The 27,904-nt window shown below is 30.9% G+C and overlaps 1 protein-coding gene across 1 annotated transcript in view; it reads right to left on the bottom strand.

Moving 5' to 3' along the window:
- Positions 1 to 27,904, bottom strand: part of LOC142321793 (uncharacterized) — a 159,112-nt gene that overhangs the window by 55,806 nt on the left and 75,402 nt on the right. The window contains exons 2-3 of the mRNA XM_075360191.1: positions 16,732 to 16,937; positions 11,276 to 11,411 (exon numbers count right to left, since the gene is read on the bottom strand). Of these exons, the coding sequence (XP_075216306.1) occupies positions 11,276 to 11,411; positions 16,732 to 16,937 (342 nt within the window). The remainder of the gene's footprint in view (positions 1 to 11,275; positions 11,412 to 16,731; positions 16,938 to 27,904) is intronic.

Raw genomic sequence — 27,904 nt, 5'->3', positions numbered from 1 at the left:
CCGTATATTATTTCCAACTTATGGTATTGCTCTAATTCCTGAGGATTATTTAATGTTTGATGAACGTTCAATAAATTTTGGGAAAATATGCTTACAAGTCAGAATAATGTAAAAATGTAGATTATCTTTGAAAATTTGATGCTTTATTTTGTAAAAAAAAAAACCGAAAAAAATGCTAACATTTTTATAATTTTAAAATGATGTATATTTTATATAACAATATTTTAAAAATGCCTGTATATTTATTTTTGAGAATTAATTCTAATATCTGGGATTTTTAATAAATAGTATTCCAATAATATGAAGATATTAATACATAATAATAAGAAAAATAAACTAAATAAAGAGAATGATGATGAATAGACTGGTAAATCTGTTACCTAATGATACCCATATGATATGATATGATTATCAATTAAAAAAATGATGTATATCTTTTATGTGGTTCATTCATACGACCAGTCATACACACATTAAAACGATTAAAGTAAGATATTTGTAAGATGTGTATTTATTTGGAACTAGCAGACCCGGCAATGTTTCACTATTGCTAGATTAAATGAACACAATTGAAAGTTTGATAAAACATAAAAAAATGAACATCATGGAACTTCACAAAATTTAACCTTTCCCTTTCCCTTTTCTTCCCCCATTTCTTTTCCCTCTCCCGCTTCCTTTTTTCTTCTTTACTCTTTTCTTTTTTTCCTTTCCCTTTCCATTTCCTTTTCCCGTTTTTCCTTTTCCCAGTTCTCTCTTTTTTTCTTTTTTCCATTTTCTCATTCTTCCCTTTTACCTTTTTCGATTTTTCCCTTTTCCGTTTTGCCCTTTCACCATTTCCCCCCCCCCCCCCGATTTAATCGGTCCAATGGTTTTTTAGTCTATGGCGAACACACATATCGGAAACATTGAAATGGAACCGGAAAATATTTAATATAGTGTGTTTTACTTTTACGTCCAACAGATAGCACTGTTTTTTTAAAATAAAGCATGTGTTTATCTGCCACAGGTGTGACATCTTAAGTAGGTATATAAAAACACACGTGTATTCGAATGCAACGTTATGTCAAAATTTCAAATCAATGGAGGAAGAACTTACCTAGATTTAAGGTTTTGAACAAACAGCATTTACACTTTTATTTATATAGATTATATAACAATTAAGGAACTAACCTCAAAATAATTAATCTTTATTGCGCATCTATTATTTATTTTATTGTTCGGTTTTTAATTAATTTTCCAACTAAATTTTATAGTAGAGTTGTAAGATTGTTAGTTAACTGTGTTAATTAAATAGCAAGTAGACTCGTGTAATCAATAACAGTATAATTTATTCGTGTAATTAGATTTAGGTTTTGTAAATAAAAGAATTACAGAATTTTACACTCTGTTAATTATTTTATAATATTATAAATATTTCCATAAAAATTCCAAATAAGGTAGTGTGTATCGTAATACGGATTTAATTAGTTCAGAAAAAAAAATGTCTGCAAAGATTTATTCTATGTTACATTTGAAAGAAAAATTAAATACTTCGTAACCCGCCTTACTTAACTACAAGAAACAATTATATTTGTGAAAGTATTAACGCATTCGTATGAAATGTGTTTCAATGCACGAACATAGTCTCGTTTAGCATCGCTAATAGGCAGGTTAAATCTATTACTGGTTGATTATTATAAGTACATATCTTTAGAAATCAGCGTCACTCTGAAAAATTTCATACAGGTCGGAAATAATAAACTTTTTAGTGTTATCGATAACTTTTGAGGTTAATTTGATTGAAATTAAAATTATTACGTGATTAAAATAGTGGCTAAAATGAAGTTCATGAATTATTTCTTTAAATTTCCTACTTAGTATATTTACGCATACACCTTTGTCTTTCAGTATAGTGCAATATAAGATTTATTTTACGTGAGCATCACTGCTTATGCCTTTGACAACAGTTGAATATTTACGATCTATTCATATTTTAGTATAATATACGTATATATTTTAAACAAAAAACTACCCTTAAAATATGTAAAACTCAAACAAGAATTCCGTATTTTTAAAACTTTTGTTTTATGCTAATATAATTTGGTTTAAATACAGCCTTTTAAAGCTTTTAAAGGTTTTATTATGTTGTCACAAAACTGTTTTTATTAACAATTCAATAGATGTCCAGTCTGTTTATAGAGCTTGTCGACGGAATGGAATAGAAAACTTTTGAATAACTAATGAAACCTTAGTTTTGTTCTTTAACTTTGCACTTCAGAGATAGCCGTCTACTGTGCATTTTTATTAGAACTTTGACTTCTCTTCAAATTTTTTCGTAAAGTTATCTAATTGTGAGAATTGAAGTAAAGTGGAAAAAGAATATTAAATTTAAAAAAAAAATCATAGAATAAATATTTTAAAAAATATATTAAATTTTTGTTTGATTATTCATGGATAAACTATGGTAAAATTTGTAAATTCTCATGGTTAATTTATTGATGTAAATAAACAATAATATTTAATTACTGTATAAATAATTTATTTCATATTGTATAAAGTCTCATCCAGAACTGCAGTAATGTATGACGATGAACCTCCATGTAGTTTCCAAATGAAGACAAATTTAAATAGAAAGAAACCGGTAAGTTATTTTACATTCTTAACGAAAGAAAAATATAGTGAATTATATATCTTCTGTTACTTAATTTTACCCATAGAATTATTCTTGTTTATTTATTTTTTGTTTTTTAAAGGTCGAATACGTTGTTACGGAACAAAAATCGAAAAAGTAGTGTCTAGAAAACACGTTGGCACTAAACAATAACAAAACAACTGGAGAAATGCTTTAATCAATCGACTCATAAAAGGGTACATTAATTTTTTTCATTTATATAATCTATTATTAGTTAATACATAAAACCTAAAACTTTAAAAAAAAAAATTATTTTCAATTTGCTTTTACATGAAAAATCTTTCACGTGTCCCAGTAGAATATTCACATTTTATTACTGGAGTGATAATAGTACTCTACAAAAATAACGTAAAATAAATAAATATTTGGCTGATTCTCATAGTTTATTTTATTTTGAATATCAAATAAACTTGGAAGAATTTGTGTAGAAACACGCATCTTACTGACACGCACAATATACATTTCTTCGTGTATATTTTATAACAAAACCTTTTTTTGCTTTTTACATCTTTAAAACCTTCCTGCTCTAGTAAATTGATGTACTTTATTTTTTTATTTTCCTAGTAAGCGAGGAAACTTATAAAAAATTCCGTTTACAGAATATTCCTGTGTTAGATTGTTATAAGAAAGTAATAAAGTACAGTAACATATTTCTGATTAATTAATAATACGGCATGAAAAAGTTTTTTTCCTATACTCAAAATTCCTTAATTAATTTTTCAGTAAATAATAATATTTAATCTGTTTGAATAAAATTCTAATTTTTTTTTTTTTATTACTTTAAAATTTATTCAAATTTTTAAATCATGACCAAATGAAGTAAAAGTTTATTATTTTACTTCATTCCTACAAGTAAAAGACTGGAATGTTTTATTTTATAGCACTATTAATCCAAGTTTTAATGTCGTGAGGATGTAATTCTAAATTGTCCAATGGAATTTATTTCATGGCGCATGTCAATGAGCCCTAAAAGAGTTTGAAGCACGAAACGAGTTATCCAGAAAAGCCACATAAGGTCACGCTATGTAAGTAGAAAATAAAATGTTTGCGATACACCGTCCGTCGCTTATCGACCACCCTAGTCGAATTCCCTGACACATGTTTGTGGCATCCATCTCAACTGTGTTTTTGTCTCCATAGACGATTATATACTTCCTTGAATTTAAAAAAAATAAATAAATAAAATACCTAGGTGAAGATTTTTTTACAGAAACGTCATATCATAACACGAATAAATCTCTAATGAAAGATAAATTACTAAAACTCAGTTTTTAGAGTTCAAGAAGATTGGTTTCTCACATCCGAAAGTAAAAGAAATTTTAGATCATTTAATTTATTCGGTGTTTATACATACACATACGTATATATACATTATTTATAAAAAAAATTTTCAAGTTGTTGAATATATTACCTTTAGATTTGTAACTGGCGAGACCTTCACTAATTTTTAATACCTTAGGTCATCTGGGACTGAAAATCATCAAATACCTCTGAAAAATTATCCAACTCTGAGTCCTGTTAACGGTAGTTAAGCATGAGAAATTTTTAGATTTGATCTTTCCATATTCAAAGTATATAAAAATTTCTTTCTTTGAAATATCTTGATACATTTACAACCAACATGAAATATACTTAAATGTATGCAATTTATGACATTATACATAGTATAAACTAGAGTTAATAATGTCTAATGCCACAAAATAAATATAATTTTTTAAATCTTTGAAATATTCAAATTTTAACTTTTAATTAATTATATCCTAAGATTATAGACTGTGACGAAATTTCATTTCATAGATAATTAGCCGATTTTCCGACGATGTTTCATCATTCCCCCGATACTTCCCTTTTTTTCTATTCATATACACAGGTACAGGACTACCTTTACCTATTTGCTTTAGTATTACTTTCATTACTACTTCTAAAGTGAGAGGATCAAAGCATTTATATTCCATTAGTATTTAATGTCTCCAACGTTCTTTTCACTTTCTTTATTCATTTTATTCAACTTATTTTGCTTATTCTTGAATGTAGTACACAACAATAACTTTCATCCTAGTCTTATTTCCACTCTCATGTATTGCCGATGTTATGCGTAATTTACCATCTTTGATAATTCAGAAAGTAATAGGAAGCCGACATTTAAAACTAACACGTGTGTTTTACGTTCTAGAAGTTGACTCCAACAAATAACACTAAATAATCTGTTTAATTTTTTTTTGGTTGACATTAAATATTGTTTGTATCAAACCATCAGAACATTTCAACAGAACAGGTACGGTCAGCCCCTCTTCAGTCCAGGTTTGATATGAGTTCAAGTCTGTCCTGCTGTTACGAAGGAACTTCTTCTTTCTTATCATTGACGAACTTAAGTTGAACAGAACAGGTGAATAGTTGAATGTTGATGCGTAACTATTCATAATCGAGATCTACAGACACGGTATACCTAACGTGAAGTAGAAGTTTAGCAAGTCTGGTAACATAGGCGAGGGCGTTCCACTTTGCAGGCGCTCAAGCGGTTAGTCTCCGGGGCAGGAAGAGTACGTAGTGGGACATAGCGAACGCGGCAGATTCCGCTCATTATTTCACTGGCCGTTTGCAACGCGTTCGGCTCAGTGGACTGGGAAGCCATCATGGCGGCTCTCACAGCTAAGGGGGTCAGTGCTTACATCAGAAGGCAGATCGAAGAATATTTGTATGACAGGCAAATGAGAACTGAGATTCTGGATGGTCCGACTAATTGTAGTCTTGGCTGGGAAGTTCCCGCAGGGATCAGTGTTAGGTCCCCTCCTCTGGATTCTTGTTTATGACGGTGTTTTGAGGCTTCTCATGCCGGCGGAAACTGAAAAGATTGCTTATACCGACGATCTCTGCATTCTTGTAAGCGGAACTACGGAAGAAGAAGTGGAAGCAAAAGGAAATCAAGCCCTTCAAACTGTTTATACGTGGTTGGGTGATCATGGTGTGGCTCTATCCGTACATAATTGCGAATTCATCATGTTTACTGGTCGGCGTCCGGAAAGGTACCTTGTCTTAAGGGTAGGTGGCTACCCACTATAAATAGGTGACTATAAATATAAATATAGGTATAAATATAAATAGGTGACTATAAATAGGTGGACGTGTATAAGCTACCTGGGAGCCCTGTTGGACAAAAACCTAAAAATTCACAGACCATGTCCTGTATTGCTGCGAAAAGGCCGGAAAACGGTTCGGTAAATCAATGCTTTGTTGGCTAGCCAGAGGGCGTCAAGGGCATCGAAGAGGAGACTCATCGTCTCGGTGGTGGCCCCTTCTTTGCTATATGCGACCCCGGTATGGATCGCTGCTACAAACGTTAGGCGTAATGTTGTGAACCTTCAGAAGTTTCATAGCAGTATTCTCCTTGGTGTCATCCCAGGATATTGTACGGTCTCGTATGAGGCGACTTGCGTCCTATCGTCGGTTCCTCCGATTGAGCTGTTAGCCCTGGAATGCACGTTCTGTTTTGACGGTAAGGAAAGGGCTGAGACCGCAGATCCGTAGAAAATGGAAGGAGAGGTGATGGTAAGGGGACCGAGCAGGGTGGACCAAATAAACTGTCACGGATCTTGACCTTTGGTTGACAGGCGGCACGGTGAGCTCGGTTAATACGTGACTCAATGTTTTACGGGGCACGGTGCTTTAGAAAGTTACCTGTACAAATTCCACAGAAGGTCCTCTCCCCGTTGCATGTATTGTGACGGGGAGGATGACGCAGAACATATCATATTTGTGTGTAATGAACGGCAGAATCAGAGAAGAACGGCCGGGATTAATGGGCTTCAGGTAGAGAATCATTTGACATTTATTTTAGATTCGGAGGCCAACTGGAGGAAGTTGACTCCTTTACGACCGAAGTCCTCACCGCCAAGGTGTCAGAGGGGAGAAGAAGAGTGTTCTAGGTGATATCAGAGTAGGTAAGGGTGGACCGGCCCATCCGTGAGTGGTCACATGCTTAGGTGTGCGGCCTACAATAGTCGGATGGGGAATCCAGCCAGTAGGTGGAGAAAAGGTTAAGACCGAGACCCGTCTAGGGGGGAGGGTGCCGGGAACGGCATAGCCGGGTCTAGTTCTTCCCCTTCCCGTGGGTAGTGGCAGGCAATGCTAATGACCGAGACCCGGTCTCTAATGAGTGGGCTCGGAACGACATAGACGGGCCAGGTTACCGTCCGCTGGGGATTTGAGGCAGGCAACAGAAAATCCAACCATGGTGGGGGGGGACCGATTTGCCGTGCCGGAGATGGCCAGTATTTAGAGTGCAACCCTGAGATCATAATGAAGTACAGTTTGAAAGTATAGGTCTTCAAATTTCTTCCTAGATGGTTGTAATGGTTGCAAATCGAGTGTCCCGTGAGGATGCTTTACGTTCCAGCCAACCCTACGAAATATCTGGAACCTATGGTTGCAAAATACTCCAAAAATAATACATCCGTTATCTCATGGCGGGGAGGAAAGTATATCACATATAATCTAATTGCCCCCATCCAGCGGATTTAGCCGATGACAATTCAATTTGATCTCTGCTGAATCCATAGAACTGGTGATGTCTTAAGGATATTTTATAAACACTGCAGTACCTCCATGTTTTCTAATATACGGATAATTTGTCGTACGTGCAGAATATCCTTGAAGTCGAAGATAGTTACAATCACTGAAGTGTGTCTGCTGGATAAGTATGTCATCCATAGATTCGTTAGGACCAAAGCCTTTAACTCCTCTCTCCGATTAGTCAGGCCAATGATGTTAAAGTAATATTTTTTAGAAATCTTACCATAAGCTTATAAGACTACCTAAATTTTGAACCAGGAATACTATGTTAGAGACAGTTATTCCAGTTTACCCACAGAATCCTCACAGTTACTCCCAACTTTCGTAGCATGTGACTGGGGTTTTCCCGATCGGGGAGCCCATGATTATTTTGACAATCACGATGTGCCCTTCTTTTCAGTCTCATTTCTAGGATTTTCCTATATACTCTGCCACACTTGTACTTGGCTGGATGGCCCAATTGACAAAGTGCACAAATGGCGGGAGTACTTTTGTCTTTCTTTGAAATCCGTGGTCTTGTAGTCCTCCGCACTCTTGAAGTAGCGGAACAGTGGCATTCAGCTGTTCTTTACGTGGCTATATTGCTGGCAAATCATGCATTGAACCAGACCGGGAGGCTTTCTTGGTGTTTCAATAGTTACATTGCAGTTAGTGATATATTTTAAGCGAATAATTTATCAGTTTTATAAACTCGAGGTTTAAATTTCTCAACGAACGTTGATATCAGATCTATGATGGTAATTTACTATTCTTCGCACCCTACGCCCATCTCCGTTAATTCCCTCTTCAATCAGTTCCACTGGATCTGTGAAGTGTATATTCTCGATCAACACCCGAAAAATTAAATGATTAATTATTTTAAAGTGATCACAAAATTAATTTTTGACAAATTAGTGTTATTTTTAATGTACCTATTATTAAATTTTTAAAATGTGCTTTCGACAAAAATTGGAAATTAAAAGGAGATAATTTTGGACTTAAAATATACATTAAAAAAAGATTGAGTAAAAGGAAAAATTAGTTTTGGAAACTTTTTAAAAATCTTTACAAAGCATAACACTTTTTTAAAAAGTGCATATATCTATCATATATGCATACTAACGATGATAACTAATAAGTAATTGTCGAATAAAAATACTATCAGTGTGAACAAGTTTAATCTATCATTTAATCATTTCTATGTTTAATGTAATTTCTATCATTACGTATGTTAATACTGTGATTAAATGACAGAAAATTATCTGAATAGACTAGTCTAAGGACTTCAGATATTAATTACCTGTGAAATACCTGTCATCTGATTAAGATATTTATTGGCAAAATCATTAAAACAGATCCGTATTCCAGTTTACTACAACATTCACTACAGAACAGAAATTTTATGATTGATAGGAGTATAATTTATTTTTAACTATTAATTTTTTTTCAGTTTATTCTTCTTCATAAACAAATACAATAACGGACGGAGCAATTCATTTTTGAAAAATATATTTATACGTTAAAAAATATACGTATTTTTAAAATAGGATCTTAGAAACAGTTTTGTAAATAAATTATTAAATATTTCAAGTTTATTTAACAAAATCAACTAATCTTTCTTACTGTTAATATACATTTTCTAAACATTTGATTTACAGACATAAAAATTACAATCAAAAACTTGATAACGTACATAAAACACAAACTAAAACATTATATAAGACAAAAAGCTTATCCCTTTATAACTAATTTAGCCCAAAGGTAGAAATCTGTAATATTATTTATTTCCTTTATATATATATATATTGTATAAGAAGAAAAATACATGGACTAACTTAAATCTTTTAAACTTGTTCCAATCCAATATTCTAACATGATGGATTTACTTCTGATTTACTTCATGAAGATTTACTTCTGCCCATGGATGCTCATTGCGTAAGTTGTTGACGCCATCTCGAGTGAAACTTTCCTCATCAGTAAAAAAAAATACTAGTAGAGTTATCGATTTGTATTCTACCAGCTGCAGAACTCCAAACGAAGCGAACCATCGGTGTAGATGATAAACTGTCTGTTTATAATAAGGATAAAAATTGTTTTGTTTAAATATCCTCCAGACCATCGAATGCGAAACTCCGATCCGCTTAGAAAGATGTCATGTACTGAACTGGACTGCCCTGAATTGCATTGATAACAATTTCATCAATAACAGATATAATAATTGACAGATCGTTTTGTCCATCATAGACAGATTGGACAGATCGTTCGTAGCTGGTACTGAACCGGTTTCCCGAAGGTTGCGAGAAATCGCGTTAATTTTTTTGGGACGGGAATCCTGCGATTTAGGAAACGTATTACACATTTTACAGAAGCAGCTATAGAATTACCATTGCACACACATAAAATTAGTACTATATCAGCGTATTCTAGGTTGTAAATAAGTACGGCATTTCTTCAGTTTCAAACCAATAACTTTCAAACTAGTTTTCAGAAAACCTTCGCTAACGACAGCACATTTCATAGTACCCGATATGCTTAATCTACCTTACAGGATGATTTTAACACTAATATACTACTGAGAATTATTGTTATTCAGCTGTTGTTATTATATTACTAACATTGAAATAATAATTTTGTTTTAAATTTACAAAATTTCTATCATTAATTAAACAAATTATCTAAGTAATTTTTGTTTATCTATTTTTATTTTACAATTGTATGAAATTTTAATTTTGTTTTTAAAGCAATTTTTAACAGTATTCCTTATTTTTACAAAATTTTTACATCACCAAAATAATTGATTTTTGTTTACATTAAAAAGGTACTTTTCTGACAAATGTAGGGATGTACTGTTTTTAATGTAAATTCCAACTTTTCTTTGTTTTATTCAACTTATCTTACAGAATTTTGTCCAAAATTAACTTTTCTGCAGGCATCCTTTATTTTTTTTATTTTTTACTCATTTAACAAAGTTATTGTACTTTAAACATAAACAAGGGCTTTTACCCCAATTTATCGGCTTTCACCCCAGGTATCAGCAGATGTTTTTGAGATAAACTTCTACAGATTCGGTTCTGGGACCTATTTTATTAGATTTTTAGATCAAACCCATTAGAAACTACTAATTATGCCACTTAATTAACGTCCTAAAAATCTCAGTACTACCTTTTCATCGGGATAGCTGAAATTCAACTGAAATGTTTCACTAGCCGTACTTCGAAAACAAAGCATTTTAGGAAATATGTTTATATAATTTTTTTTCCATTATTTTCAGAGTAGAATAGATCATAAAAATACCGGAAAAATGTTATTCTCTGTATACACGGAAATCATAAAAAGAAAGAAAAATAAATCATACAAATATACAGTATTCTGTTTTATGTCTTTTTTTCTGTTAATGCAAGTTTAATGTTCTTATAATGGTTTAAGTTATTGTATAAAAAATTGGTAGCTTAGCATGGTTAAAAAAAATTTTTACCTCTCAGTTAAATTTGTTCGTTTTTTTTTGTTTTTACTATAGATATCATTTAAAAGTGATTGCTACTTTGGCTCTCAGTAAAAACGTTATTCTTTCAGTATTATGGAGATAGTTTCATACACATTTAATTATTAAAAAAATAGAAAAAGAGTTGTGAAAGTAAGAGTAGTATTGGTTATCTACAATACTGTTAAGGCTGTCTGTTATGAAACAGAACGGTCGCTTCACAATAATCTACAACAAAATTCCGTTCACTGGTATGGAACAAAATTCTGTGCAACGTAAATGAACTGATTTTATTGAATATTTGTGTTAATCCAACCTATAGCATCTTTAAATTGTATTAGAGGATAGCGGCAATGAACGGGTATTACCGTTTATTTTTCACTCGTAATTTTTCTTAAATCTTACTGATTTCCTTTAAATAAGAAAACATAAATATCAAAATTTAGAAATATAAAAAGAGGGTTTTTTCTGTCAACTGATTAATCAAATATAATTGTTGAAAAACAATTCTATGAATACCAAACATCTAAATAAATTCTGGATTATTAAAACACATTTAATACAGAATTACTTACGAATTACGTTCATGTGAGCAGAGACTAAATGAGTGTGAAAACTAGGAGCATCAGCAGATACTTCACAAAGATATCTTCCTGTCATATTGAGGCTGACATCACGCAGTACCACTCTATCAGGCCCTGACATATCCACCTAAAAATAAACAATAAGTCATTTTTTTTTAAATTTGCGAATAAAATATGTAATTTGTTTTGATCGACTTTTAACTTTTTTTTTTTTTTTTTTAATTATAATCCTAACACTTAGCACACTTAGCATAATGATGATTTGTAAGTTTATTCTTTTTTTATTTGTTTTTTTACATTTTCTTTATAAATTAAAGTAGTTTTTCTGATTTTACAACTGTTTAGGAAAATGTATTTTAAGTATTTCTTTGAAAATTTAAATAACTGGATATTATTAAAAATTTACTTTCTGGAAGAACATTTACTCAAATCTGAATAAAAATATATATCCTCAATGAATACAAATTAAAATCATAAATGTATACTAATTTTATCTATAAAAATAAAAGTGTAAATGTTTGTTTATTCAAAATATTAAATCTCCGAAAGTTCTTCACCGATCGCTTTGAAATGCATAACATTGCATTCGAATACGCGCGTGTTTGTATATACCTACTGTTTATATGCCTTTTTTTGGTTTGTTTTACCTCCGGGTCCGCAGTCAAGCAATTCATTCCGCAGAGGATGAGATGAATGATTTGTAGCGTGTATGAAAAATGACCGGGATTTGAACCCAGGACCTCCGGGTGAAAGGCCGAGACGCTACTACTCGCGCCACGGAGTCCGGCACTATTTATATACCTAATATTCCACACCTGTGACAGGTAAAAACATGCTTTTTTAAAAAAAACAGCACTATCTGTTGGACGTAAAAGCAACACACGATATACTAAATATTTTACGATTCCATTTCAATGTTTCCGATATGTGGGTCCGCTGTAAACTAAAAAAATACTGGATCAATTTACGCGTGGTGAAAAAGGGAGAAGGAAAAAAGAGAGGAAGGGGAAAATAGAAAAAAGGAGAAAAGTAAAAACGGAAAAAGGAAATGGAAAGGAGAAAGAGAAAGCTGGAAAGGGAAATAAGGGAAAGAGAAATGTGGAAAAGAAAGGGAAAGGTAAAACAGAAGTAATGGAAAGGGAAATGGAGAAAGGGAAAGGGAATATGGTGGAAATTAATACAGGAAAAGGAGAATGGGAAAAGGTTAAATTTTTTGAAGTTCTGTAATGTTCATTTTGTTAATCTTTTATCAAACTTTCAATTAAGTTCATTTAATCTATAAATATATACTCAAATCTAGCAATAGCGAAGCATTGCCGGATCTGCTAATTCTCAATAATTATTTACATTGCTCGATAAAACGTAGACAAATATTTAAAGGTACGTCTATCTGATGTCAAGAAGTCAAAAAGTAACAAAGTTTGTTTCATTCTTCCACATAACTATTAATGAGGAATTTTTTAAGTTTTTTTTTTTTAAACTATTTATTAGAAACGTTTTGCTATGACAGAAATAACTGCTATCACTGAAAAATAAAAACAATAAAAACGGAATATTTAAGGTGATTTATAACTTTAGATTTTTTTTCTTGACGTATTTCTTATGAGCACGCATACTAGTTGTAAGATAAGGAAGTAAAAATTAAAAATTATTGATGCACGTAATTTTTTTAAGTATGTAAAAAAATTATGTTTGGGTTTTATCTTTCAACGAAATTATTTTCTCCCATATTAATGATAAAATCGGAAAATTGCAATAAAATATCCTGCTGTTTCCAAGTTGTAGATGGAAAAAATACACACAAATCTTTTTTATTGATAAGTATCATTCTTGACTGATGAAAATTATCCGAAAGTAAAAATCAAACAGCATTGAAATAACAGTATTATGCTTTATCAATACGTAAAGTTATAGTATTTTTCTGTTTGAAATTTGAAAGTATCTTTAATTTACTAAATTGAAAAATATAAACATTTATGCAAACCTCTACTATTCTGCCTAGAAATCTTTTTCATAGATTTTGTCTTTGAACGAGGTAATAGATTTATCTGTTATTACAAAATAAATATCGTAACCCCTATTGCGAGATAAATAGTTCTTTTTATTTTTTTAACGTAAAGAATACATTTTTTTTCTGAAATATCGCGCTGTTTATAAAACATTAAGACTGCTTGACCGATGTTAGATAGCTTACCCAATCCATCAGTTACAATGATGTTTTGGTATCGTACGTAAAAGGAGAATGATTGATTTCATGAAATTTGGTTCACTAGTGTACATTTTATGTGATATTGTTTATTTTAGTCTAAAAACAAATTCTTCTTATTGGTCCTTAAAAATTTACTTTATGTAAAAGACTTTCACTTCCCATTTTATGCATGTTATGTAGAGGACTAAATAAACATTTTATACAAATTTCAAAACCACTATAAACTAGTTACCATACAAAAACCAAAATCATATTAAATTAGTAAAAAAACATCTCCTACTATTAAGTAGCTTGCATTAGATAAATAGCTCGAAGTTCTTCTGCAGATATAGTCGAAAAAAATTTGTAAAGTTTAGAAATTAAGAAGAATTTACTTCCAACTTGAAGAGTTTCATTATTGAACAGAAAAAAATTATTTCTTTCTTATAAAAAAATAGCATTCTGAATGTAAAAATATCCTGGGCTATGAACAGTTTTCATCAGAAAAACTCATACCATTGTTTGATGAGTGAACAAGCCCGTTTTACATGAAAATAGGGGTTATATAAGTTAATAGGTGTTATATAACGTTTATAGGACTAAAAGTAAGATTATTTAAATTTTCCGGTTTGATCTAGTTGTATACCTGGTCATTGTAAATCAGTTGATTTCAAAGACAAAGGTTCTTAAGTTAAAATCCTAGTAGCTAGTTTCTTTTATTGTGATTCGAATACGTAGATATCGGTGTTCTTCGGTAATCGGCATTCAATTAACCACTTATCTCAGGAATGTTCTGTCTAAGTCTGTTCATGGCTACACTTTTATCGGTTCATCTACATTTACATTCCAATAGCTAATAACTTTAATTGTTTGTGACAATAAATAAAAATATTAAAAAAAAAAAAATAAGTTAGAGTGAAAATATTTTTTAAAAGGCGATCTTAATTTTTAATCTTATATAATTTTTACCTTCAAAATAAATGTTAACCGATAGTGAATTTTTTTTATCTCGAATAAATTTTATCTTTTTTTAAGCAGTCATTTCGTAACGTGTGTGTCTTGCTCTTCTTCAGATATTAAATACCTACTTTATTCAGACATTAAATTCATATAATGCTGTATAATGTACGGCGTATAATTAATTTTAGTTTTGCTTCCTTACCAATCAAACTTAACAAATTGATGTTTTTAAATTTTAAAAATTTACTCATCTTTAAAATATTACTATTATTAGTTATTACATAAGTTATTACTCACACATTCGATCAAAAAATATATACGCGAACTTTTTTTCAGCGTTTTGAACCAAAACAAATTTGGTAGATAAACCAAATCTGTTAGAAAAATATAAGGATGGTTAATGTTTATTAAAAAAAAAAAAAAATAGGTTTCTTTAAAATTTGATTTTTATAACAATTTCCATAACTTGTTACGTTTAGATTAACAAAAAGGGAGGAACTTGCCTTCCTGAAAGAAGCGGGCGAAGAGGTTAATGACTCATATACTTTAAATGTAATTTTTTTTGGGTATACTTCATTTAAATATTTATTACTATTGGTCTGACATATTTTGGTCGTAAATAAATTATTATTGGAAGATATTATTTTTTTCTTTATGGATGTTTTAAATATTTGACATAATTTTAGTTTTGTTTTGGAAAATGTAACTTTTGTTTTTTCCTTTTACAAAAGGAAAACTCTTTTATATTTACAAAAGTGTTATTTAATTTAAAACTAGTTAAATTTTAATATCCAGAACAAGTACACTCCTTTTGTTGATAACACTTATAATGATATAAACTCTTATAGATATGTGGCTACTATAATTTTGAAATTCGATGTACGTTTATGTTTATTTCAAACTGCTGATTTTATTTGCATTATTAAATAATAACAATAAATAAAATATTATCGACTCATAAACATTATTTTTTTACAGTTCATCATATCAATTAATAACAATTTTTTATTTTTTTATTTTAGAGACCAATCTTGTATGAAATCCAAAAATATTACATGTTAGATACATATACACAGTCTTTCTCTTAAAAAGAATAATGATTGTTTTTTTCTAAATACCTCAAAATATTTTAACAACAAATTCGAATTTTTTGGCCAAATTAATTCTCATATATTAATCCATAATTTTCTCATTCTATATGTTCTAAATTCAAAGCAATTGGCCTGTAGAGTTGTATAAACAACAATGGAAAACTAAAGTGACAAACGGTTGACTGAAGAATTTTGTGTTATATTTTACACTGTGTTAAATTTTATAAATTAATTTATTACATGACTAATCACTTGTACTAAAATATTCAATCAAGAATTAAATCAATATTTTATCTGTTTTGATTATTGAAATCTTATCCAGTTTTTCCCGCAATAGAAATTGTTATATCAATTAAAAATAATAATTACAAAACAAGGGTATTTATTAGACTGATAAGTTTTCAAGCGTGCATATTAATAACACAAGCATATATTCCTCTTAAATCCGTCGAAAAGCTTACTGTAGGTCCCAGATTGATCTACACACGATATAAACTTAGTTATTATAAGGAAAATAATTACTATAATGAATTTCTAGTTAATTATTACCTAACTGAGCTAACTATAAATAATCAAGTAAAATTTAAAAGGAGAATTAGTATAATTGAAATTAAATTATGACCTGATAAAATAAAATTATGAGAAAATTTTTAATTATGATTAAATTTTTATTAAATTGTGGTCTGAAAAAATTATTAGTTTCTTATTCTTTACACGAATACGTAAGCTGTTATTTAAATATTTGATAAAACTTTTTTTTCAGATTGACGTTTATAGCCTGGCAGGTAATTATGGTACAATGTAATATTATTCAAATGGAGGTATTCAGAAGGTTGCATGTTACTAATAATGCTGTTATATTCTTGATAGTATAAACATTTGTTGTTCTTCGTTTAGTTTTGTATGAGAACTCGTTGAAAAAAATAACTTTCATTTTTATCGCTTTATCTAACTATTCATTGAAATAATATATAAATATAATTGAATATAATTGAAAAATATAATTAATACTGTTATATAAAGTAAAGAAAATTATAAAATACTATTTTACTGTTAATTTATTTTAATAAATAACAAAATTTAAATTAAATAAAAAATACATAAAATGTTAAAATAATTTATAATTTTTTTTTGAAATTAAAAAAAAATTCTTTTATCACGTTACAACAATAAATCTAATAGTAAAAATCATAAACAAAATTTCTTACATCAATACGAAAACCTGGTAATGGAAACACCCGAGTATGTGGAAGCTCTTTCGGAACAAATCTAAAGAATTCTTTTCGTCCTTTGTACCAGGTAACTGTGTATAAAGGGTCATCTTCTAGATCGTAGCTGCAAATCAGGGTAGCTGTATCCCCTGGACTGATAGCTGATGGTACTTTTAACTGGACATTCTTCAAACTTCCTACACCTGAAAAAAAGTTAAGTATTTAACGACATATCTATTTATAAAAAATGTTTCAATTGTTAACTAATCAACTATAGTTGAAATGTATCAATTTTTTTCTTTCGATTGCAACGTGTATAATATAGACTTAAATAGAACTGGAAAAGTGTTTTATGTCTTTATAAAAACGTACAAAATGTGATCGTTGTACAAAAGTACATACAAACTTAAATTTAAGCTTCTTCATACATTTTTCAGCTCACACTACTTTCTTCATTATTAGATTTCAATTTGTTTTTTAATCGTTGAATATTATTTTAACCACTTAATTAATTTTTATTCTTATTTTTTTTTTTTGTAGCGCTTTCTGTGATTTAGTTCAGTACTACGTATGGGACCGGTCAAACGTTGAACACTAAATCTTATCATTAATTTCAGAATTTAGTACTTATTATTTACTCGTATTTATAACTATAATTTATTATCGGAAGGAAAAAGGAATTAATTAATTGTTAATGAGGGAAGGGAACATGTAACGCTTCTTAAACTATTGATTCCGAATTAAAATTAAACTAAAAGTTACCGAATGCCAAACGTTAGTAATATAACAATAAACAAACCATAAATAATTTATTATTTAGATTAAATTGAATGAGTTTAATTATTTAGTACAAAATAAAAAAATATGCAAATTAATATTTTATTGGTTAAAGAACTACGACATGTATAGGATATACATCTTCTGCCAAGTTTGTAGATTTATCTTGTACATAACTTTTACTAGGTTGTTTCTTTGATTATGAAGAATTTTCGTTTAAAAATGACTTAATTTTAAGATTACCATATCGATTTTTATTTTGAAATCTATACTTTAATTTTTTTTGGAAATATATCAGCTGTATTACTGTTGTATAAAAATTGCTTTTGATTAAAAGTTATATTCGTTTTTAATAAGTGCTATGTTTTTCTGTTACAATCTCTTTTTTCTTTTTTTTTCTTTGGTATTTATTTATTTGAATAATTTATAAATAAAGTAGTTAAACGTGGACAATACTTTTATATTTGGACTGGTATTATATTATTAAAATTATTTTGGTTAATTTTGGTTAGATATTAGAATTCCATTTTCATTTATTTTGTAGGTTACAGCGATAACCTAATATAACAAAAGCATGGATTACCTATCACCTCATCGATCGGTACCATTGAGAAGTTAGATTGAGAATCTACGTCCTCAATGGACTTAGATATGCATAACGTCTTAGCGTCTCCAACATGGAAAACGTTTCAGGTACTGTGTAAGACGAGGACGACGCAGAATACCAGTAACATCAAAAACTACTTAACTTTATCAAAAACTTATGAGAACTCACCGATGGAGATAAGCAATACTAAAACGTACAGGAAGGAAGCCGTCCGATATTCCTTTATCGGATCACAGATGTGGTCCCATAAATTATTGTGATTTCTACAAATTATGTCGTCGGTCCTGTCCCAAAGTGACTACTATGTTAAACTTTTCACTGCTGAGCAGTTACGTATGATGACGAAAGGCGTAACCACTTACAAAAAATGATAGAATTACTCAGTGAACACTAGGTTATTGGATAGATATTCATAAGAAAGGACGAGCGTATCATTTCAATCCCGACTGACATGATCAAGTGTGAAATTGAAGAACAAGGACATAAGCTATGAAGTATTATAAACGCCCATCATCGTGTGATAAAAGAACCATTGTCTACATTCTTCATTAACCTTGAGCCTAATGAGAACAAGGGGATATTCAAAATAAGAAAGATATCGAACTGTAGCGTCACATTTCAGATACCCAGTAGAGCTCCAACTCTGTCCAAATGCATGAGATATCAACAATACGGTCGTAAGAATAACTCCATGTGATCCTTCCGGTGTGTTTCCAGAGAGACAAAGGAATGCGGACTGTCCTAGAAAGGATCGAAATACTCCCTCTGTTTGTGCATTTGTCACTCAGACCATCTTGCTAATTATAGTGGTTGTAGAGTCTATAAGAAGATTCTGGAAGGAAAACACACGCAGAAATTGCTATGTTCTTCCTTTTTTGAAAAATAATATTTCATTTAATCTAGGCAACGGCAATATCCCTTCTTCAAGGCGAGAGAAGTCTAGAAATCCAAGACTCCAATGAAATAATATTATTGGATCTTATACAACGGTTGTGGGGCGCAATACCCATGAAGATCTCAAGTACAGATTGCAGAAATTGACTTCCAAAATAGTATATTCAGTTCATTAAACTGGAAGCCTGATAGGATTATTCAGCAAGGTGGTAGCTAAACATTGTTAATGACCAGTTTTCATACCTACCTGGAACATCAATGCTCTTGTTGTCCGCAGAAAAGGATTACAGATATTTCTTCACAAAAACGTTAGGTTTTGTCCTCCTCTGTGAAATAAAGTTATTGATCGGATCTATCTTGCTTTTTGGTACCCAAAAACGAAGATAGATCCTGATATGTTCCTCTATGAACATGACAAACCATCTGGACGGTAGGGCGCATCAGGGCACTGCACTGCTTATAAAAAAAACTAAAATTTCAACAGTTGTCATATCCAAACGACTTGAATTAAAATTTTATACCAGCTTGGGCCTCTCGTGCAATCTACTGTTCTCTTTGGCAAATGATTTCCACTGAATTATTCACCGACTAATTTATAATACAACAAAACCGCGCTTTGTAGCGGGTAGAACTAGAACGTCTGCATATTACATGGGGTTCACGACTTACAAAACTAACGGTCGAGCTTTAAACGATTGCATCATGAACATGCATCTCGATGCATGTTCCCAGCCAACGAACTGGCCGCCGGATCTTACTAAGTTTCCGGACCAACTAGATTTTTATTTAACATCCGATATATCGTCTATGTACACTTCTGGAAGGATTAGACTGAAATTCTCATCATTCACCTGTCCGACTCATTATAAACATAGTGATAATTACGAAGAAGGCATCCCCTATCTTATACAACCACAGAACAGATTGTAAGTCTTACAGGAGCTGGATAGTAGATGATCATGTCATATCCACTGAGTTGAAATGTTCGTCTGATATAGACTACACAACCGGATACCTTAACTCGATGTAAAAAGGAAGCAACATGGTGTTCAACGAGTGGAGACAAAAATGAAGGGCAAGATGAAGCGGACTCTCCAGGAAACGTAATGGATCTCATTTCAGTCAAGAAGCGGTTCAAAACGAGATGGCTATATTACAGGTGACCAAAGGTTAAGATATATTTAAACAGGGCTGCTTGGAGGTTAAAACGAGTCCTAAAGTCTGTCAAGAAGGAGATATTTAAAAATTAGCTCATTAATCTTTCCCTTTCAAAAAGAAACAACTACTCTTTGTGGAAAGCCTCGAGAAGATTTCAGGGGCTAATGCCTCAGTTCACTCCACTATAAAAATCGGTGAGTCTTGGTCAAGAAGTGACGTGAGAAGGCCGGCCTTTTTGCTAGTAGCAGGCGGTCTTTCAGTTACTTAACATCTATAGCACTGATGAAGAGAAAACTCAGGCTTCTTAGAAGGCTTCTTAGAAACCCCGAATCCGATGAGTCATGCAATTAGGACTTTCTCATCTAGGGAAGTGCTGGAACTGTTTAAAAAGGAGCGGAACTCGAAGAAAGTCTCTGGTTTTCACCAAAAATATTCTTGTTATACTTCCATCTAAATCCTTAATTTATTTGTGACTCAAATGTTTAATAGTAGTATCCTTCGAACGTCATGTCGGAGTGGAGGTGTCTCACGTAGTGATAAAACCTAAGCCCGGCAATTCAGTACATGACGTGTCCTTGAACAGGTCAATAAGTCTACTACTATGACCAAGGTATTTGAAAGGCTAATCGTTCAGAAATTGTTACCTGAATTAGAAGGGGGAAAAGTTATTCCTTCAAAGTTCGGTTTCCCCACCGGTCACACCACTCTTGAACATATATCCAGGATGATTCGTGTTGTCACTAACTGCTTGAAAGAGAAAAGGTTCTGTTTTTTTTATTTTTAGATATAAGGCCAACATTCGATATGAGCTGCCTTGTTTGCTATAAAAACTAAAAACAAATCTACCTCAACTCTTTTATTTAATAGTGTTATTTAATATCTACTAGGACAGACACTTCACCCGGATTAAATAAAAGAAGGAGTTATCTGAATTCTTTGAAACTTCCTTGGATGTTCCTCGTGGCTCAGTGCTGGGCCCTATCCTCTACTACACCTTCACAGCGGACCTTTCAGTCATAGAATTAACCACTATTGCATCGTTTACCGACGACTTGGCAATCGTGGCTGACGCTGATGATCCAACTCAAGCATTGACTAGGTTGAATTCTGATTTACTTTTTTCTAGCCGTCTGGTTGAAGAAATGGAAAATAAAGGTCATTCAAGCAAAATCGTCTCCCATGACATTCGCGATGATATTTTTTTCTATATTGTAATGACTCAATTTTTTTACAGCTATAAATAATAAAAGATATGAATAAAGAAAAATCCTTTCTTGTGTAGTACATTCACAGAGGTGGGATGTAACTAAACCATTCAACTCAAGTGAAAGTACTCCATTGCTTTCTTTAATAACCTAGAGAACTATAATAAAATCAATTTAGAATTTTTCAAGTATATGTACTTTTACCTTTACATTCTTTACTTAACTACACAAAGATAATGCAAAATTTTATATGCTCCTTTTTTCAATGTAACAGTTACCATTACTAACATAACTTACCATTAGTAAGTTATGAAAGTATGAATTTATCATGCTCTACTGAAATGAATATCACCAACCTATATTTTTTTTTTACTTTGAAGCAGAAAAATGTATTATTAGCTAAGTTTTATTTTATTGTTTTTTTTTAATGTATTTATAAATTATGTACATAGATAAACTTAGTAGCCTTCTAAAAAGTAATTCGGTTTCTTAAGGAATTTGTTACATATTGTGTTATAAAAGTTACATAACGGAGTTCCTGTAATGATATGACAAAGATTTACATATTTTTGACTTTTTTATTTTAAAATTCTTCATTAAATTTCAGTAAATACTGTACTAAACCAACATCTATCGATAACCATCAGTAGTATCATATGATTAAGCGTAATCTACTACAGTGTTATTTAGTATTTCCACCAGTTTATTTACGTAAAAAATTACCAAACTATTACTATTATTATTACTTTCAGGGGTAAAAATGAAGTATGGTACATAAGGAGGCTATTTGATTATCTCCAGCTGTTTGTTCACTAAAAACTTTTGTTATTCAATAAAAATATAAATCATGATTTTCAATCATATTTAATCATTTAATATCGTGTAGCTTGTTTTAGAATTATATTACTAGCTAAATTCTAATTCTTGGAAATGTATACATAAAATGAAAAATTAATTTTATTGAAGTTTTACTAAAAAGTTTAATTTCTAATAAAAACATAATACTTAACATGTTTCGGTATTTTCAGTTAGATTTCATTATAGAGTTTCACTGCAGTGATAAATTTGTATTTGATAAAGTTCGTGTAAACTGTATAATAATATATTCCTTATTATTTTTCTACAATTTATAATCCTCCATAAAATATACATTTCTTTAAGTCTATAACTTTCATACAATCTTTGTAAAATTGTATAGAAATGGTAGGCAATGTTACTTATCTCTCTTTAAAATCATAAATTTTAAATTTTGTTATTTAGTGATCACAATTTTTTTCATTTATCAGTCATTGTTGTTTATACATGAATTGAAAAACAAATCCCTTTCGACACGCTGGAAGGCAGAGTTAGATTTCACCGATGCTAAATAGGGAAAAATATATATTTCCAACTTAAAGTTAAGAAAAACTTCAAATTTACTCAATACGACAGTGGTTGCATCTGAAAAAAGTTTTCACATGTTTAACATACGAGAATCCCATCTTCTTACAATTCCAGAAATATTTGGATCATCTCTTGCCGTAAAGGTTGGTCATATAAAAAACTGTTTCTCATAAAATTTTAGATAATGTTTAGAAGACGACTAACTACCAATTTAAATCGATTCGATGCTGTGTCTATTACGGGAGGTATGATATTTTTGTCTACAAAACTCCATTTTTTCCATCTCCAATGGTGGGTGATATTTTGATATCACCCATAACTTATATAAGTTTTAGGCTCTTATCCAAAGAGTAGTAGGAACTTTAAACGAATTCGATATTTTTCTTAATAAGAAAGTTATCGCGATTTTTTTTCAAAAAGCCCCCATTTCTACCAGCATAGTCCGATTTTGACCGTTAACAACTCAACCGAGATTTCGGGGCGCGTTATTTTTAAGGAACAATTTGAAAGTGATTGGCTAAAAATTACAGCAGTTATCGTGTCGAGATAAAAGATAGTGAAATATATATTTTTATATAAATATTTTTCTTCTGCCCGTGTGTATGTGACTGAACTCCTCCTAAACGGCTAGACTGATTTTGATGAAATTTGTGTGTGTGATTAAGTTGATTCGAAAATGGTTTCGATTCACAATTTGATCCGATAGAAAATGTTTTTTTAAATTTATTTATTTATGTGTTGTTGCTGATCTTGGGATGGTTAAGGTTCACAATTGCATCCGGTAGGCAGCGCTGTGATCGCGTTTTAGAAATTTTTTTTTATTTTTTGGCATATCAGTCAAACCCGGTAGTTGGTGCTGCGATTGGATTCTAGGAATGTTTTTATTTTTTTTGCTTTTTCGCATATCAGTTACTTGCGTCGTAGCTTAGTGTTGTTATTACATTAAAATTCTTATATTCTCTAATTAGAATTGCGCGCTTATTGAGAATATTATATTATTATTTATTGAAATAACGTTTTATTGTATAATTAAAAAATATACATTGTGCAAATTTGTAAGGTGTAGTATTGAAGGGAGTATTTTACATTATTTTTCATGAATTTTAATGATGTATACACGTGCATTCAATAACAGTCAACTTAACCTACAAATTTAAATTGTCATTTCTCAATTGCTTCTATGCAACTTATGAAGTATTGAACGGCTCTTTGAAAATTATACTTATAATAATTATAGTTTTTAGTATATGTAAAAACATTAAAATTATAATTTTGGAAGTTGATTCATTTTATAAAAAATTTTCAAAGATTGTTTTTAATTTACAATTTTATAAAATAGATGTTAAAATAAAGAATGAGAAAAATGATAAAAATTTCTGCTAAAATTTTAACTACGTTTTTTTTTTACAGTGCTTTAATATTTTTATTAATTAAGCTATCACATGGTTATGAAAATTATGAAATGAAAAAAAAATGCAGGAGGTACTTTTTCAGAATGTTCTTAAGTGAATATTAGCAGTAATTTAGGTGAAATTTATTAATTAAACTAATATATTTTACGGCGTTTCGATTTTTTAATTCAATTTTCATCAGACATCACAATATTTAGTGAAAATAAATATTAACCATACTACACATAATTCATCAATAAACCCATTACAATAATACAACAATCACAAACTGATAATAGTCATACTAATATTAGTCTTACTTAGTCATATTAATGAAATTTCGTTCACATTCCTGCTAATTTTAACTTAAATAAGTTACTTATATTTGTGTTGTGTATTTATTACAGAACAATACCACGTCTTTGTGGACGAGTAGCAAATATCGGTATGGTAATATTTGTTTTTTTTTTACTTTTTTTTTCATCAAAACAGTCAAAACAATTTATAATTTATTTGAAAATTTTTTTAATTTTTGGATTTGCAATGTTTGAACAGCACAACATCTGTCGGGTGCGGTAGTGTTATATATAAACTTTTGAGTTGACGGTGGTTTTGGGGCCTGGGGTATGCGATAAGTGAACGTATGTCAAAAGTCGAATAATGGTTCCCATTACAATAGGTAGGTTTCTTATGAAATCTATCTAAAATGGCAATGACTTTTATAAATAAACATAAGTAAGAAATATGACATGAAGAAGCTAACAAAATAAACTAATAAAAATCATGAACATAAATATTTATATTTACAATATGAACTAATATTAATATTATAATTCTATGAAATAAAATATAAATCAATAATATTATTTTTGCAGCTTTTCAGCTGAAAACCTTTAACGAGAAGGAAACTGCGTAATGTTTCTTAAAGTGACTGGTTAAGTTTTATTAAGAAATAAAACACTATACTGCTTCAAGTAAGTATCATTTAAAACAGGGAAATTTTCAAAAATTACGAACAATCCATGTTTTCTCAATTACTTTTATAACGTAATAATGCATAAATGGAGTAGATGAGCGATGTTCATTTTATACTGGTACCATCTAATATTTTAGGCCATCAGAATTTCAAATGAAACCAGTTTTCTTCTAATTCTAATCTTTTCTTTATATATATAATAATATATTATAAACATACGAGTATATCTACTTTATATTTATATACATATAGAGATTTAAATTAATTATTTGATAGGTGAATAATATGCGAGTAAATTTTTAACCCCTGATTATTTCTTATGTACAAACGAAAACAAGTTTTACTAATTAATTATTTTTAATTTCAAAAATAAAAATTACAATTTTTTGGTTGGTTTTTAATAATAATGCGGAAAATTAAAATATATCCTTAGAAAATAACAAAATAAACCTACTCAGCAACAATAATATTTATTTAAAATGTTATTACAGTAACACCATTAAACAAATTTTACAAGAATTACAATTCTATGATTTATGAATAAATACATTAATACCTACCTATGCATACATCAACACGCATGATTGCATAAATGATGTAAATTAGTCAGTTCCCATGAACGCTGAGCTCAAGTTACTGTGAATGAGAGATATCCTGGGAAAAGCAAGGTGGAGAATACTAAGATATAATACAACCACTCTTGCGTGTCAATGTAATGCAGCAACCTGTAAGTACTCCTACCTATCTGTTCATATTAGAGTGAAACTCACATTCGGAAAAAGTATTCAACACATATATTCCTTAGAGACTCATAAAATGTTATGTGTAACTCATCCGCTTGTGCGCGCAAAAATAATTTTTTTAATAAAACTGCGCTCATGCATTTTTCAATTAATTAAAATATTTCAATAGTACGAGTATACATATAATAATACAAAAGAGTGCATAATTTTCCCGGTGTTGCCCTTGAAAGAATTCTTTTTGAAATAGGCCAGATTTCCTAAACATTAACTTCTTAATTATTGAGTATGTGGAATAAAGTTTTAAAACGCTCAAAATATTCAGTAGAAAATTTTGGATCCGATTAAATCTCCTTAATCAAAGGACGTTTTACTTAAACATTTGTTCAGTACTAAAGTAAAATTAGAAAAGATTAAAATTTTAGTAAAAATATTTTGGTTCTCCATGTGACTCCCTTGTTTGACATCTATTTTTAATGACAGCCACAATATAGTAAAACAAATCAGAAATTATAAAAAATTCACAAAAATATTTTTAATTCTTCAGCTGGGTCTATGGGATCGTAATTTTTTTATAAATTCCTCATAACATCTACATTATTAATGAGTAGAATTGTGTTTTAAATCTTGAAAATTAAAGTTTAAGAATATCGTTGTTTTAAGTATGGATCCCGTACACTCTCCTTGTTTTCTTTATTAGAAACTTAAAAGTTATTTTATAGGAGTAATTATTAATTCAATAAGTTGTAAAAATTTTGTTAAGTGTTAATCAAACAGGCTAAAAATATTGTAAACCAAATATACGACGGTAAGTCAATTATTATCTGCAATTTAGTAGTATTTTTGTTTATGTTGGTAGTACGGTCGTGTTGCGTAGATGACACGTGCCTGATTTAATTCTTGTTATGTCTGTCCAGGTTTGGTGCTACTAGGTTCGTTCCATTATCGCTGCCATGCCGTTAACCAGGACTACACCGCTTTCTGTTTACACTTAAGAAGAGCAACGTTCAGCGATCAGTTTTTTGTGGTCGGAAAGTGTATCAAGAGCCGAAATTCATCGAAGACTTTCGGTACAGTATGGAAACAGTCTGTTGCCGCAACGAAGTGTCTACGGTTGGATTGAAAAATTCGAAAATGGTCGCACAAGTGTTACGCACGACGAAGGAGTCGGACGACCGTTTACCGCCACAAATGAGGAAATCATTGAGCTTGCACGTGACACGGTTTTCTTAGATAGACGAGTAACTATCGATGAAGTGGCACATCGTCTGCAAATTAGTCACGGTTCTGCCTACGAAATCATACACAACAGACTTGCGTTTCATAAAGTCTATGAAAGATGGGTCCCTAAACAACTCACACAGTCGCATAAATAAACGCGCTTGAACATCTTCCAAAATCATTTGGATCGCTATGGTAACGAATGGGACATCTTCTTAGAGAGAATCATCACTGGTGACGAAACACGGATTCATCATAACGAGGCGGAGATTAAACGGCAGAATATAGAATTGAATAATCCAAATTCGCCCTGCAAAAAAAAGTTTAAGACCCAACCATCCGCAGGAAAACTGATGCTTACGGTTTTTTGGGACTCACAAGGCGCAGTACTGGAACATTATGAGGAAAGGGGTACGACAATAAACAGTGCGCGTTACAGTGAGATGCTTACTGCCATGCTGAAGCCTGCAGTTTGAAGCAAACGCCGAGGACTGCTGTCGAAAGGTGTTGTGTTGTTGCACGACAATGTCCGTCCACATACTGCTGCTGCCCACACTGCTGAAAAGCTTCAGAAACTCAACTTTGAAGTACTGGCTCATCCTCCGTATAGTCCTGATCTTGCTCCTTCTGACTACCACTTGTTCGGATCACTCAGGCGTTTAGGGGCCGTTGATTTACCTCGGATGAAGCAGTGAAAGAAGCGGTGCATTCCTGGCTCGCAGCTCAACGAAAAACCTACTTTTATGTGGGCATTAGGAAGCTTGTACAATGATGGACCAAGTGCGTTGAAATTCAAGGGGACTATTGTGAAAAATGAT

The sequence above is a fragment of the Lycorma delicatula genome, chromosome 1 (genome assembly GCF_047948215.1).
Source record: "Lycorma delicatula isolate Av1 chromosome 1, ASM4794821v1, whole genome shotgun sequence".
Taxonomy (NCBI): domain Eukaryota; kingdom Metazoa; phylum Arthropoda; class Insecta; order Hemiptera; family Fulgoridae; genus Lycorma; species Lycorma delicatula.
The sequence above is the reverse complement of the archived record's forward strand: the minus strand, read 5'-3'. Positions and strand labels throughout refer to the sequence as shown.